Here is a 14,480-nt window from a genome sequence, read left to right on the forward strand (position 1 = left end):
CATAAGGAATGTTGCTAACAATTCTAATCTAATTAATAAATCTAATAGGGAGATGCAATGAAGTATATGGCTGAAATGGCGAACATGAAAGAAGGAAAAGAAATTTCCAATGATCAACTTAGAGAAGAGTTGACAGAAGCTGAGCTGAAAATAGAAAACATTGAAAAAGAACTTGCAGACCAATCAACAAGATATGAACAGGAACTCAAGTCGTTACAGGTGGGCTAAAATTCAAATACTAGAAAAAAGAATACGATACTGATCCGCAAGATGCAATAATATCTCATTATTTGTTTAGATTGTAGATACCTTCAGTTTTTAGTTTGTAAAACTAAAAGTACCCTAAAGTATAGTGTTTTTTTTTCTATAAATGACATTCTTCTTGAATCAAATCTAATAGGAAGATGGAATGAAATATATGACAGAAATAGAACAACTTAAAGAAGAGAAGGAAAAGATAAATGAAATGTTAAAGGAACAAATTGTAGAAGCTGAAAAGAAACTAGAGACAAGTCAAGAACAGCACCAACAGGAAATTAGCACCTTACAGGTAGGAAACACTTCCTTGAAAATTGTTGATATTGTTTAGATGAGAATGATAACTAGACAAATGACACTCCTATTTGTTTTGAAATGTCTTACATACAGACTGATTCAATCAAATACATGACTAAGATGGAAATGCTAAAAGAAGAAAAGGATGCTGCCAATGTCAGACAGATAGAAGATGAAGAAACAATAGAAAGAGTCAAGCAAGAGGTAGCAGATCAATCTATTAGATATCAACAAGAAATCAATACATTGATGGTATGTTTACCTAAATGGCCAGTAACTGTTATACAAATAATAAATATAGGAGTTTCAATGTGAAAAATGTTTCACGAGTTGGAAGATTGGCTATTCAATTTAACGAAATGAGTTTATGCATGCTTGCAATGAACGAAATTATTCCCCTCAATCAACAAGTATAAAACATGAATTATTTGTTTTATAACACACCTAACACAATCAATCGATTTTACCATGCAATAAAGTTTATCACAAATAGCGAGAGCGATGCATGATGAAGAAATTGGGAGCAATAGCGCCACCACCAGTATATAAAGTTATTGGCTATTTCTCCCAACCATTCCCATCATGCATTGTGCAATGACGTTCCTCGCAAAATCAAGCTATTTGCAATAGACATTATAGAACTAATACAGGTGTGTTATACAATGTAATGTTGTCGTTGTGTACAAGTACATGATATTATTCCCAAGAACAATATTAGAAAGAAAGTATCTATGAATGACATTAATGTGTGAAAAGTTCTCATGTAAAGACAATCGAGCTATATTCATGTACACCTGAACAAGGAAGCTATGCATCATGTAGTTTGTGATCTTGTTTGATGTATTTGTTTAGATTTTAGCATTTGTTCTTTGTTTGTTCTAACTTACAGTGTAGCATAAAGGACTTACAAATGGAGCTAACATCACTGCAGGAAACAAACGAGGCTGCAGAACAAGACGATTGGGCTTTAAGTAAAGTTTGCAATGATCTTAAATTAGAATTGGAGGAAGAACGGCAACAAAAGAAACAAATGAATGATGTATTGAAGCAAGAACAAGTAAGTTGTAAAAAAAAAATATATGGCTTTATTTAAAAATGTTTCAATTTAACAATTGTATTGAAGTAACAAAGTACTTGGCGTATTTTATGGTCGCTCTTTGTGTTTTCCAACTGATGAATACGTGTAGATAGTGCACCCTCTTCCGGATGAGATGTTAAGCTGTTGGTCCTGTGTGCAACATGGCTCATGTGCATGTTAAAGAAATTGGGCAGTACACCAGGAGATTCGAAGATTGTACTGTCCAAGTCGAAGATATCCTTGGTGTACTACTACTACTGTGTCATGTATAATTATTCTGTTTTTCAGTTATGCATTTCTTCGCATTTGATTACTACTTTAATTGTAATAATTTGATTGTTACTTTAAAAAAATGATTATGTATAAGTTATATATCTATTTTTTTCTGTAGGATAAGTGTTCAGATCTGATGTCAAAACATGACTTGTTGGTGAGTCAACTAGAAAAATTAAAACGTTCAGAATGTGATCTTGAAAAGTTGTGCGATCAGATCCAGGAGGAACAAGAGGAAGAAGAAAGAAAACATAAAGAAACAAAAGAAAAATTAAACAAATTAGAGGTAATTTACTAGTTTTTTTGTTGTTTGTGTGCTCAGTCATAAGTTGTAATAAGTGTTTTTCTGGTTTCTTTCATTTATTAAACCATACTTAGTATGTAAATTTCTGGAATTGTTTGGAAGTACGGTATATGAAATCCATGTAATTTGACCAATTGTCAATTGGTTTAATTGCTTGTGTTGTGCTCTATCCCAAAAATTACTTTCTTCTGCTGCAGGAAAAATATTCAAAACATGACGTTTTAGTGAGTCAACTAGAAAAAATGAAACGTTCAGAAAGTGATCTAGAAAAGTTGTGTGATCAGATCCAGGAGGAACAAGAAGAAGAAGAAAGAAAACATCAAGAAACAAAGGAAAAATTAAACAAATTAGAGGTAAGAGGCCATTTGTGTTTTTAATCTATTATTTTTGAATATTTTAGTGTTTTGAAATGGTTGTCTTGTACTTTTATATCCTATACTTTTTATAATCGATTATTTCAATTTTTTTGTTTTAGAAAAAGTTTTTAGACTTTAAACAAAAATTTGCTGAAATAAATGCAGCATGCGAAAAGATTAAAAAGGAAAAGAAAGACGACGAAACAGAACTTAAAAAGACAAAAACTAAACTGGCTGAACTTGAGGTGAGAAGACGTTTAATATTTGAAACAATATTCAATATGTACAATTGTGCAATGCTATATTAAACCAATATTTACATTTATTTTACTTCAAAAATTAAATATCGATAATAAAAGCACAACAAAAAAAAACCAACTGTACTGTTCTATCTCAATAGCAATAACCTATGTAAATACCGATACTTTTGTTATTTTATTCTTTAGTAATTACATTACCTTTAAATTGTGTTTAAAATTATTTGTTTTGATGTTGTTAGGCCACTGTAAAAAAGAACCAGTATTTAACAGATGTAAATGCACTAAAGGCCCTTCAACAAGAGCTTCTGGATAAGAAAATGAAAATTGTGTCCTTAGAATCGGAAATTCTAAAATGTACAGACCCTCTTGAAAAAAGGTAAGCCTTTATATAATTATGAAAGCTAGTGTACACTAGGAAACTTGATCAAACTTTTTTACTTAACAAATCGCTAGTTTCCTCATATCTTTCACAATTTCATTACAATTGAATTTGCAATACTTTGAAAGTTTGAAATACAATACTATTAGTAAATTTTGTTAATTTTTAGAATTTCTCAACTTACCAAGGAACTTGCTGACAGTTTTGAGAAGGTTGAAAGTTGGAAGAATGAAGTGAAAAGATTGCGAAGACTTGATAACGCAGGTACACATTTATATAAATATTTTTACCAACAGAATGTCACAATAGTCTTCTTCTCCACATGCCATGTCTTACAAACGATTATGGCTTTCCAATTGTTCAATCTGAAACTGTTTCAGTATTCAGTTTGGTGGCAGCACTCGACATGAAGGGACCTTCAGGGGAGTAGAAAGTTGTGGTATGTGTCATCCACACCCAGTAGGCTGCAAGTTGCAGGTTATTCCCCCATTTACATGGATGTATTATGAAAGTTGGTAATGTGATCATTTGTTTATATTGTAGAGGATGGCAACACCTTGCGAAGATCAGAGGCTGGTTCTTCCGGGTCTGGCATCATTCAGGAATGTGCTGTGTTTACCCTGAAAGCAGAGAAGTCTAAGCTGGAACTGGAGTTGAAGAAATCAAAACACAAAGTTAATGATCTTGAAAAGAAATACAATGAGAAAAGCATGTTTTACCAAGAAGAAATGTGCGTAGTTGGTCACTTGTTGTAGATGTTATGTTATAATATAATGGTAGTTTTATTTCAACGGTATGCATTTATCAATTCTCACTGTGTAGTTTTTCTGTTTTTCTTAGTACAAGAAACACAAGACTTCGAGCTGAATTGAAGCGCTATGTGGAAAAAGTTAGTAGAATTGAGAAATTTCAAGAACCAACAGCTAAAGATGGAAAGAGGCCTCTCAATGGTAAGAGAATGGTTTTCTTTTATGTAAATAGTTTCCAAAAATATATCTTTGTAACACAAACATTGGAATTTTGATATTTTATTTAACCTCAACACATGCTAAAATCGTTTACAGAAGCTAACATACCAATTGACTGAATAGATGTTTCAATTTAGTCAATCCCGTACAACTGTCATATTCACATTATGTAATAGTAAATATCAGATCAGGAATAACACAACATTTGAGACACATGTACACACTACTTGTTTGATTTGTCTGAAATATGTTAATATAATTTTATACAAAATTTATTTAGATATTCCCACAAATAGTCCGGTTAAAAAGGCAGCAAAAGTTCACACAACCGTGGAGAGTTTACCAAAAGGTTCGAAGTCTACTACATTAACTGCAATAAAGAAGACAAAACCAAACGACTGGGATAATTTTTTGCAGCCTGCCATTGAACAATTAAATGAGGAAGACAATCCTAAACAATGTACTCAACAATAGATACATAACCTATGTAAATAATATGAATAATTTATCTACCTATTAAAATCATTTTAATCAGTGTGTATAGGTCTAATATATATATATTGGAGAGAGACACAAGCTCTAGGTCTACACTATCAAACTTTATGTGACAAACAAATGTGATGTGCCTATATATGGACATGTCATATCACTACTATATTTCACACTTTTTGGTCAAACTAGTGTAGACAGAGCTTAATGCATAAAGCTTGGTTCCAAGTTTGGATGCAACACAATGACGTAGAAGATTGGTCAAATAACTTACGGTGTGCTTGTGTTGCATCCTAATGGGAACCATGTTTGTCTTACTGTATAAAGTACTGTACAAAATGTGTATGAATCCATCAATAGGATGAGTGTCTTTCAAATATTCCTCATTCCAATTTAGATCATGCATTATAATATTAGTTTATTAAGCAAAAACTTACATTTATTAATAATTTTATATTTATAAATTGTATTAGTTTATATTACTTGTTATTGCATTCGTTGAAGTTGCCTTTTATTTCTGGTCAAAAGGATAAGTATTTGTTTTTATATTATTTAAATAATGTATAGTGAAATTATAACAAAGAAAGTTTGTATAATTGTTTTTATGCATTTAAGTAGAGACAGGGAGATTCCCTGGTAACAACTTTCCTAAATAAATTACTAGTAGTTCTACTCCATCTCTGTTTGATATTTTTGTAATCAATCTTATATTTTCTTATTATCAATAATTGTTTCCACAATAAATATATATAGTGGATTTCTTTAGGTAGATTTTCTCTATATACGAAAAATAACCAGTATGACCTTTTCAAAAATCAATTATTATGTAGTAATATTGCTTTATATGCAAATATCTCCCATTATCATTATCATCTTATGTAGTCATATTAACCAGTTATGGCCTACTAAAATAAAAGGGTCGAAATTTTGCCAATTGTTGAATATTTCTCTGTACTACTATACGGTATATAGTACAGAAAGGAGTTGGATAGCCGAGTGGTTAGGACACTTGACTGTCATACAGATAGACCCGGGTTCAATTCCCGACAACTCCCAGTTCACTCAGCTGTAAATGAGTACCTAGTTGAAAATACTAGGGAGAAAAAAGGCGGTGTGGAGAGGAACTGGCCACCCTACCACATAATTCCGAGCCTTGGTACAATGAGCTCCTAACAGCTCATTCCCCTACGTTCAGAATGAACCTTTACCTTTATAGTACAGGGATTTTTTCCAAAAATGGCAAAAATATCCAGTTTTTAAAATTCAATCATTATTATGCGATAATACAGTATTGCTATATATGTGCATATATTGCGTTATCATCTTATTATAGATTATTTGTAACCAATTATGTCGAAAAATAAAATGGTCGAAATTTGGTGATTTTTCGAAAATTTCTCTGTACTATACTGCCCTGTCATGAAAGAACGACTCAACTGACACATTTTTCAAAAATCACTTTTTTAACTTTTTGGGCTATTTAGGGCCGGGAATGATACACCTTGTGGTATATTCAGATATTCAAAATTTTAACTAGAAATATGAAATTTAAAAATCAAAATACCACTCAATTACAAGTGTGTGTGTTACTATTGTCACCAAAGACTAACTCAACTACAAATGCCATGAAAGACTCACTCAAATGACATATTAACACCTATTATCATAGGAAACCCACCATTCAAGTGCACAACAATGGTGTTAATTGCACAGCAAGCTGTGTAATGTTGTTGTTTTAAATATAAAATAATTTGGTACTGCCCTACGAATAATTGTCAATAATTATTTTATTCAATACTCACTTAAACTTGTTTAGTTATTATTAGAGTATTAATTTTATTTCTGTAATATTTAGAATTAAATGCCCCGGAGAGAGACTATGTGAACACCGTAATGATATTATTATTGAATATTCTCCCCCTTAAATTAATACTTAAAACTAAAGTAAAAATACAAGAAACATGAAAAATAATTTTCGAAAATTTCCCTGTACTATAGTACAGGAATTTTTCAAAAAATGGCAAATTTTCGACCTTTTTATTTTTCGATAAAACTGGTTATAATAGCACAATTGACATGCGCTGAACTCATTATTCGACCCGGCGTATGTTTATTATGCAATAGTAACCATTTATGTCAAAATATAAAAGGGTCGAAAATCGGCAATTTTTCAAAAATTTCCCTGTACTATAGTACAGGGATTTTTAAAAAAATGGCAATTTTCAACCTTTTTTTTTCTCGATAAAACTGGTTACTATAGCACAATTGACATGCGCAGAATCCATTATTCGCCTCTGCGCATGTTTATTATGCTATCTTAACCATTTATGTAAAAACTTCTCTGCGCATGTTTATTATGCAATAGTAACCATTTATGTCAAAAAATAAAAGGGTGGAAAATCGGCAATTTTTCAAAAATTTCCCTGTACTATAGTACAGGAATTTTTCAAAATATGGCAAATTTTCGACCTTTTTATTTGTCGATAAAACTGGTTAACCACTTTTGACACAAATGGTTACTATAGCATAATAAACATGCGCAGAGTCGAATATTGGGTTCTGCGCATGTCAATTTTGCTATAGTAACCGTTTATGTCAAATATGGTTATGATAGCACAATTGACATGCGCATAACCCATTATTCGACTCTTCGCATGTTTATTATGATATAGTAACCATTTATGTCAAAACTGGATACTGTAGCACAATTGACATGCGCAGAACCCATTATTCGTCTCTTCGCATGTTTATTATGCTATAGTAACCATTTATGTCAAAAACTGGTTACTGTAGCACAATTGACATGCGCAGAACCCATTATTCGTCTCTGCGCATGTTTATTATGATATAGTAACCATTTTTGTCAAAAAATAAAAGGGTCGAAAATCGGCAATTTTTCGAAAATTTCCCTGTACTAGTATAGTACACGAATTTTTTTTTTAAATGGCCAATTTTCGACCTTTTTATTTTTCGATAAAACTGGTTACTATAGGACAATTAACATGCGCAGAACCATTTATGTCAAAACTGGTTACTGTAGCACAATTGACATGCGCAGAACCCATTATTCGTATCTGCGCATGTTTATTATGCAATAGTAACCATTTATGTCACAAAATTTCCCTGTACTATAGTACAGGGATTTTTCCAAAAATGGCAAATTTTCGACCTTTTTATTTTTCGATAAAACTGGTTACTATAGCACAATTGACATGCGCATAACCCATTATTCGCCTCTGCGCAAGTTTATTATGCTATAGTAACCATTTATGTCAAATATGGTTATGATAGCACAAAACAAAAGAGTCGAAAATCGGCCATTTTTTCAAAATTTCCCTGTACAGGGATTTTTTTCAAGAAAATTGCCAATTTTCGACCTTTTTATTTTTCGATAAAACTGGTTACTATAGCACAATTAACATGCGCAGAACCCATTAGTCGCCTTTGCGCATGTTTATTATGCTATAGTAACCACTTTTGACATAAATGGTTACTATAGCATAATAAACATGCGCAGAGTCGAATAATGGGTTCTGCGCATGTCAATTGTGCTATAGTAACCATTTATGTCAAATATGGTTATGATATCACAATTGACATGCGCAGAACCTATTATTCGACTCTGCGCATGTTTATTATGCAATAGTAACCATTTACGTCAAAAAATAAAAGGGTCGAAAATCGGCCATTTTTCGAAAATTTCCCTGTACTAATAGTACAGGAATTTTTTTTTTAAATGGCCAATTTTCGACCTTTTTATTTTTTGATAAAACTGGTTACTATAGCACACTTAACATGTGCAGAACCCATTACTCGCCTCTGCGCATGTTTATTATGCTATAGTAACCATTTATGTCAAATATGGTTATGATAGCACAATTAACATGCGCAGAACCCATTAGTCGCCTCTGCGCATGTTTATTATGCTATAGTAACCATTTATGTCACAAAATAAAAGGGTCGAAAATCGGCAATTTTTCGAAAATTTCCCTGTACTATAGGCTATATAGTTCAGGAATTTTTCCAAAAATTGCAAATTTTCGACCTTTTTATTTTTCGATAAAACTAGTTACTATAGCACAATTAACATGCGCAGAACCCATTACTCGCATCTGCGCATGTTTATTATGCTATAGTAACCATTTATGTCAAATATGGTTATGATAGCACAATTGACATGCGCAGAACCCATTATTCGACTCTGCGCATGTTTATTATGCAATAGTAACAATTTTTGTCAAAAAATAAAAGGGTCGAAAATCGGCAATTTTTCGAAAATTTCCCTGTACTAGTATAGTACACGAATTTTTTTTTTAAATGGCCAATTTTCGACCTTTTTATTTTTCGATAAAACTGGTTACTATAGGACAATTAACATGCGCAGAACCATTTATGTCAAAACTGGTTACTGTAGCACAATTGACATGCGCAGAACCCATTATTCGTATCTGCGCATGTTTATTATGCAATAGTAACCATTTATGTCACAAAATTTCCCTGTACTATAGTACAGGGATTTTTCCAAAAATGGCAAATTTTCGACCTTTTTATTTTTCGATAAAACTGGTTACTATAGCACACTTAACATGTGCAGAACCCATTACTCGCCTCTGCGCATGTTTATTATGCTATAGTAACCATTTATGTCAAATATGGTTATGATAGCACAATTAACATGCGCAGAACCCATTAGTCGCCTCTGCGCATGTTTATTATGCTATAGTAACCATTTATGTCACAAAATAAAAGGGTCGAAAATCGGCAATTTTTCGAAAATTTCCCTGTACTATAGGCTATATAGTTCAGGAATTTTTCCAAAAATTGCAAATTTTCGACCTTTTTATTTTTCGATAAAACTAGTTACTATAGCACAATTAACATGCGCAGAACCCATTACTCGCATCTGCGCATGTTTATTATGCTATAGTAACCATTTATGTCAAATATGGTTATGATAGCACAATTGACATGCGCAGAACCCATTATTCGTCTCTGCGCATGTTTATTATGATATAGTAACCATTTTTGTCAAAAAATAAAAGGGTCGAAAATCGGCAATTTTTCGAAAATTTCCCTGTACTAGTATAGTACACGAATTTTTTTTTTAAATGGCCAATTTTCGACCTTTTTATTTTTCGATAAAACTGGTTACTATAGGACAATTAACATGCGCAGAACCATTTATGTCAAAACTGGTTACTGTAGCACAATTGACATGCGCAGAACCCATTATTCGTATCTGCGCATGTTTATTATGCAATAGTAACCATTTATGTCACAAAATTTCCCTGTACTATAGTACAGGGATTTTTCCAAAAATGGCAAATTTTCGACCTTTTTATTTTTCGATAAAACTGGTTACTATAGCACACTTAACATGTGCAGAACCCATTACTCGCCTCTGCGCATGTTTATTATGCTATAGTAACCATTTATGTCAAATATGGTTATGATAGCACAATTAACATGCGCAGAACCCATTAGTCGCCTCTGCGCATGTTTATTATGCTATAGTAACCATTTATGTCACAAAATAAAAGGGTCGAAAATCGGCAATTTTTCGAAAATTTCCCTGTACTATAGGCTATATAGTTCAGGAATTTTTCCAAAAATTGCAAATTTGACATGCGCATAACCCATTATTCGCCTCTGCGCAAGTTTATTATGCTATAGTAACCATTTATGTCAAATATGGTTATGATAGCACAAAACAAAAGAGTCGAAAATCGGCCATTTTTTCAAAATTTCCCTGTACAGGGATTTTTTTCAAGAAAATTGCCAATTTTCGACCTTTTTATTTTTCGATAAAACTGGTTACTATAGCACAATTAACATGCGCAGAACCCATTAGTCGCCTTTGCGCATGTTTATTATGCTATAGTAACCACTTTTGACATAAATGGTTACTATAGCATAATAAACATGCGCAGAGTCGAATAATGGGTTCTGCGCATGTCAATTGTGCTATAGTAACCATTTATGTCAAATATGGTTATGATATCACAATTGACATGCGCAGAACCTATTATTCGACTCTGCGCATGTTTATTATGCAATAGTAACCATTTACGTCAAAAAATAAAAGGGTCGAAAATCGGCCATTTTTCGAAAATTTCCCTGTACTAATAGTACAGGAATTTTTTTTTTAAATGGCCAATTTTCGACCTTTTTATTTTTTGATAAAACTGGTTACTATAGCACACTTAACATGTGCAGAACCCATTACTCGCCTCTGCGCATGTTTATTATGCTATAGTAACCATTTATGTCAAATATGGTTATGATAGCACAATTAACATGCGCAGAACCCATTAGTCGCCTCTGCGCATGTTTATTATGCTATAGTAACCATTTATGTCACAAAATAAAAGGGTCGAAAATCGGCAATTTTTCGAAAATTTCCCTGTACTATAGGCTATATAGTTCAGGAATTTTTCCAAAAATTGCAAATTTTCGACCTTTTTATTTTTCGATAAAACTAGTTACTATAGCACAATTAACATGCGCAGAACCCATTACTCGCATCTGCGCATGTTTATTATGCTATAGTAACCATTTATGTCAAATATGGTTATGATAGCACAATTGACATGCGCAGAACCCATTATTCGACTCTGCGCATGTTTATTATGCAATAGTAACAATTTACGTCAAAAAATAAAAAGGGAACATTTCCCTGTACTATATATAGTACAGGAATTTATTTAAAAAATGGCAAATTTTCGACCTTTTTATTTTTCGATAAAACTGGTTACTATAGCACAATTAACATGCGCAGAACCCATTAGTTGCCTCTGTGCATGTTTATTATGCTATAGTAACCATTTATGTCAAAACTGGTTACTGTAGCAATTTTCGAGAATTTTGATAACGCAACATATGTGCATATATAGCAATATTATCGCATAATAATTGAATTTAAAAAATTGAATATTTTGGCCAAAGTTAAATTATTATGCGATAATATTGCTATATATGCGCATATGTTGCGTGTTATAACGTGTTATAGAGTGTTTGTAATGTCGAAAAAGAAAAGGGTTGAAATTTGGTCATTTTTAGACAATAATCCCTGTACTATACTACAGGGATTTTTTCAAGAAATGACCAAATTTCGGCCTTTCTATTTTTCGACTTAAGTGGTCACTATTATCATAATTTACATGCGCAAAACACGTAAAATGATACTCATTTATGAAAAAAAAATAAAAGTGTCGAAATTTTACAATTTGTCGAAAAATGGCCAAAATATGGCCTTTAAAAAAAAAAATTATTATGCAATAATATTATTGCTATATATGCGCATATATCACGTTATCATATGATGGTGTAACATTAACCAGTAATGGTAAATACTAAAAGAGTCGAATTATGTGCGCATATAATATTGCTATATGCGTTTAAGTTTTCAGTTCGTTAAAAAGTTTGTTTGATATAAAACGCCCTCATGAACAACCGAAACATTGCACTGTGTAAGTTTTGTCAAATAATATTGCTGTATTTCCGGTTTTATAGCTAAGTTTACAGTCAGCGCCGTATAAGTAATATCAGTTCATTATTTGTTTACTACTATTTATTACTGTGTATATAATGTTCAGTCGGTTGTACAGTTGTTGGGTTTTACTGATTTTCGCAGACTTTACTTACTGTAAGAAGAAAAAGTGCTACGACGTTAATCCATTAGTTTTGAATACTACAGTTCAGTCACCGGACGTTCTAAAATGTCCTAAAACGTGTCATTGCAAATACTGTCGACACAACCTCACACCTAGTGCATCTATAATAACATATCTTCATTATGTTGACTGTTCAAGTCGAGGATTTACGCGGGTTCCAGTTAACGATCTACCCACTGATGCAGTTGTACTGCAATTTTCTAGGAACAGCATTTCAAAGTTGAATGCTGATACGTTTAAGAGTACTCCGATCGCAAATTATATAGACCTCTCATCAAATAAGCTAGACCACAACAATATAGACGGTAATGCATTTCGAGGACTTGCACAGCTTCAGAAACTTAAATTATCGAACAATGGTGGGATTTCTATAGTTCATAAGAAATGGCTTGAGCCACTTATTTCTTTACAACGGATATCTTTTGAAAATTCGCATGTGAGAGTAGTTGAGAAAGATGCATTTTCTCATCTTCAAAATCTAACCATTGTCGTGCTGAATAACAACGGTATTCGTAAATTACCACAAGACTTGTTTCATCAATTACCAAACTTAGCTCGTGTAATTCTTCAATATAACTCGATTGCTAGTCTTCCGTCAAACATGTTCTCCGGTTCACCTAATATACTTGAAATAAACGTAGCGTACAATCAATTAACTGGTATTACAAAAGAGGTTCACTTGCAGGACTTAAATAGTCTGCAGAAAGTGAGCCTCCAAAACAACCCGTATGCGTGTAACTGCGGAATTGTCTGGCTAAAAGAATGGCTAAATGCTACGTCGGTACAAGTGTTATCTTACGATGAAATCAGGTGTGCAAGTGGACCGTCAGAAGTGATAACAAAGTGTGTTTCAGCGATCGATGAAGATGCGTTACATTGTCAATCGCGTATCATGCTGATAATTGCCGTATCAAGTTCTGTTTTTGCCGTTGCTTTTAGTATAGCACTTTTAATTTTCTATCACCGATGGAATATTAGGTAAGTTAATTGGTAACTTGGTTCCGTACCAACAATAAATTATAATTGAACTTGGTGACGATTAGAACAATTTATTTAAATAAATAGAGATAGTAAAGATACAGGTAGGCCTTAGCTTGAGACATTACCTTGCACGATTAGACTGTTTATAATCTACCTAGATACTACATAATTAGTTTGATACTTTACGTACAGTTATTTATGCGTTATCTATATTATATTTCAGATACTTTTACCAAAGACGAAAATTACGTAAGCAGTACGAACGTATTACGCAGAGTTTAGCCCCGCCCTTAGACCAAAACATACAGTACGACGCATTTATATCTTATAATAGTAAAGATCAAGATTGGATTGTCAAGGTCCTTCAGCCTACGCTAGAAGCACCTCCTTATAACCTTAAACTCTGTGTAGACTACCGGGACTTCTTGGTTGGTGAAGCCATTGCTCAAAACATTGCCAATTCTGTGAAATTCAGTCGAAAAACTGTTCTCGTCATCACTAAGAGTTTTGTACACAGTGAATGGTGTCACTTTGAAATGGAGATGGCGCATAACCGCACGTTTGATACGCACGAAGATGTGTTTGTCACCATTTTACTCGAAGATGTAAAAGTATCATCGATGCCTTTACTACTGAAGAAGGTGTTGAAAAAAAGGACGTATATTGAATGGCCGAAGGAAGAAGGTCGGGAGGCGTTTTGGATGCGTTTAGCAAGAGCAATTGATTCACCGAATGTTCCATTAGAAGCATCACGTACCGTCACTAATTATTAAAGCGTCGTACGTGCACGTGGTTTTTTTTATTTGTTTCGTGTATTTGGTGCATGTACATTCATTTTATTCACTTATTGACAATTTAGAAAATAGATTTTTATTAGTTTGTAATTAGTCGATTCAAATTCCATTAGCTAACAGAATCGGGCGTTAGAATGATATCTACAATTTCAATTCTTATCTCAAGGAATTTTTTTAAACACGTAATTCCTTTTGATCGAATTAAAAGAGTTTCTTTGTCAAACTAGTTTAATAGTGTAGTAGAGCTTTACTTCCAACGATTATCTTTAACTTGCTTCACACAGAATGATAACACTATCAACATAGTTTTGTAATAAATTCTTTATTAGAATATAAATTAAATTAAAAGCATAGACAAAAGTACAATATG

The 14,480-nt window shown here is 32.7% G+C and overlaps 2 protein-coding genes across 3 annotated transcripts in view; both read left to right on the forward strand.

Annotated features, from left to right (window-relative positions):
- LOC140040558 (uncharacterized) overlaps window positions 1–5,937 on the forward strand; it is a 31,309-nt gene extending 25,372 nt beyond the window's left edge. For both annotated transcript variants that reach the window (XM_072086586.1, XM_072086587.1), the window contains 12 exons: window positions 49–219; window positions 401–550; window positions 649–807; window positions 1,445–1,612; window positions 2,025–2,192; window positions 2,408–2,563; window positions 2,686–2,811; window positions 3,066–3,202; window positions 3,375–3,469; window positions 3,749–3,935; window positions 4,046–4,155; window positions 4,454–5,937. In XM_072086586.1, coding sequence (XP_071942687.1) covers window positions 49–219; window positions 401–550; window positions 649–807; window positions 1,445–1,612; window positions 2,025–2,192; window positions 2,408–2,563; window positions 2,686–2,811; window positions 3,066–3,202; window positions 3,375–3,469; window positions 3,749–3,935; window positions 4,046–4,155; window positions 4,454–4,647 — 1,821 coding nt within the window. In that variant the 3' untranslated portion in view covers window positions 4,648–5,937. The remainder of the gene's footprint in view (window positions 1–48; window positions 220–400; window positions 551–648; window positions 808–1,444; window positions 1,613–2,024; window positions 2,193–2,407; window positions 2,564–2,685; window positions 2,812–3,065; window positions 3,203–3,374; window positions 3,470–3,748; window positions 3,936–4,045; window positions 4,156–4,453) is intronic.
- Window positions 5,938–11,987: 6,050 nt separating this feature from the next.
- LOC140039705 (uncharacterized) lies at window positions 11,988–14,386 on the forward strand. Its single transcript, XM_072085323.1, has 2 exons — window positions 11,988–13,313; window positions 13,540–14,386. The coding sequence occupies exons 1-2, from the start codon at window positions 12,250–12,252 to the stop codon at window positions 14,087–14,089; spliced, it is 1,614 nt and encodes a 537-aa protein (XP_071941424.1). The 5' UTR covers window positions 11,988–12,249; the 3' UTR covers window positions 14,090–14,386.
- Window positions 14,387–14,480: the final 94 nt, after the last annotated feature.

This window comes from Antedon mediterranea, chromosome 2, assembly GCF_964355755.1.
Source record: "Antedon mediterranea chromosome 2, ecAntMedi1.1, whole genome shotgun sequence".
Lineage (NCBI taxonomy): Eukaryota > Metazoa > Echinodermata > Crinoidea > Comatulida > Antedonidae > Antedon > Antedon mediterranea.

Excerpts from the sequence above, each read along its gene's own strand:
- LOC140039705 (XM_072085323.1), top strand. The coding sequence starts at position 12,250 with ATGTTCAGTCGGTTGTACAGTTGTTGGGTTTTACTGATTTTCGCAGAC. Across the intron at positions 13,314-13,539 it reads TATCACCGATGGAATATTAG|ATACTTTTACCAAAGACGAA; the intron begins GTAAGTTAATTG and ends ATTATATTTCAG.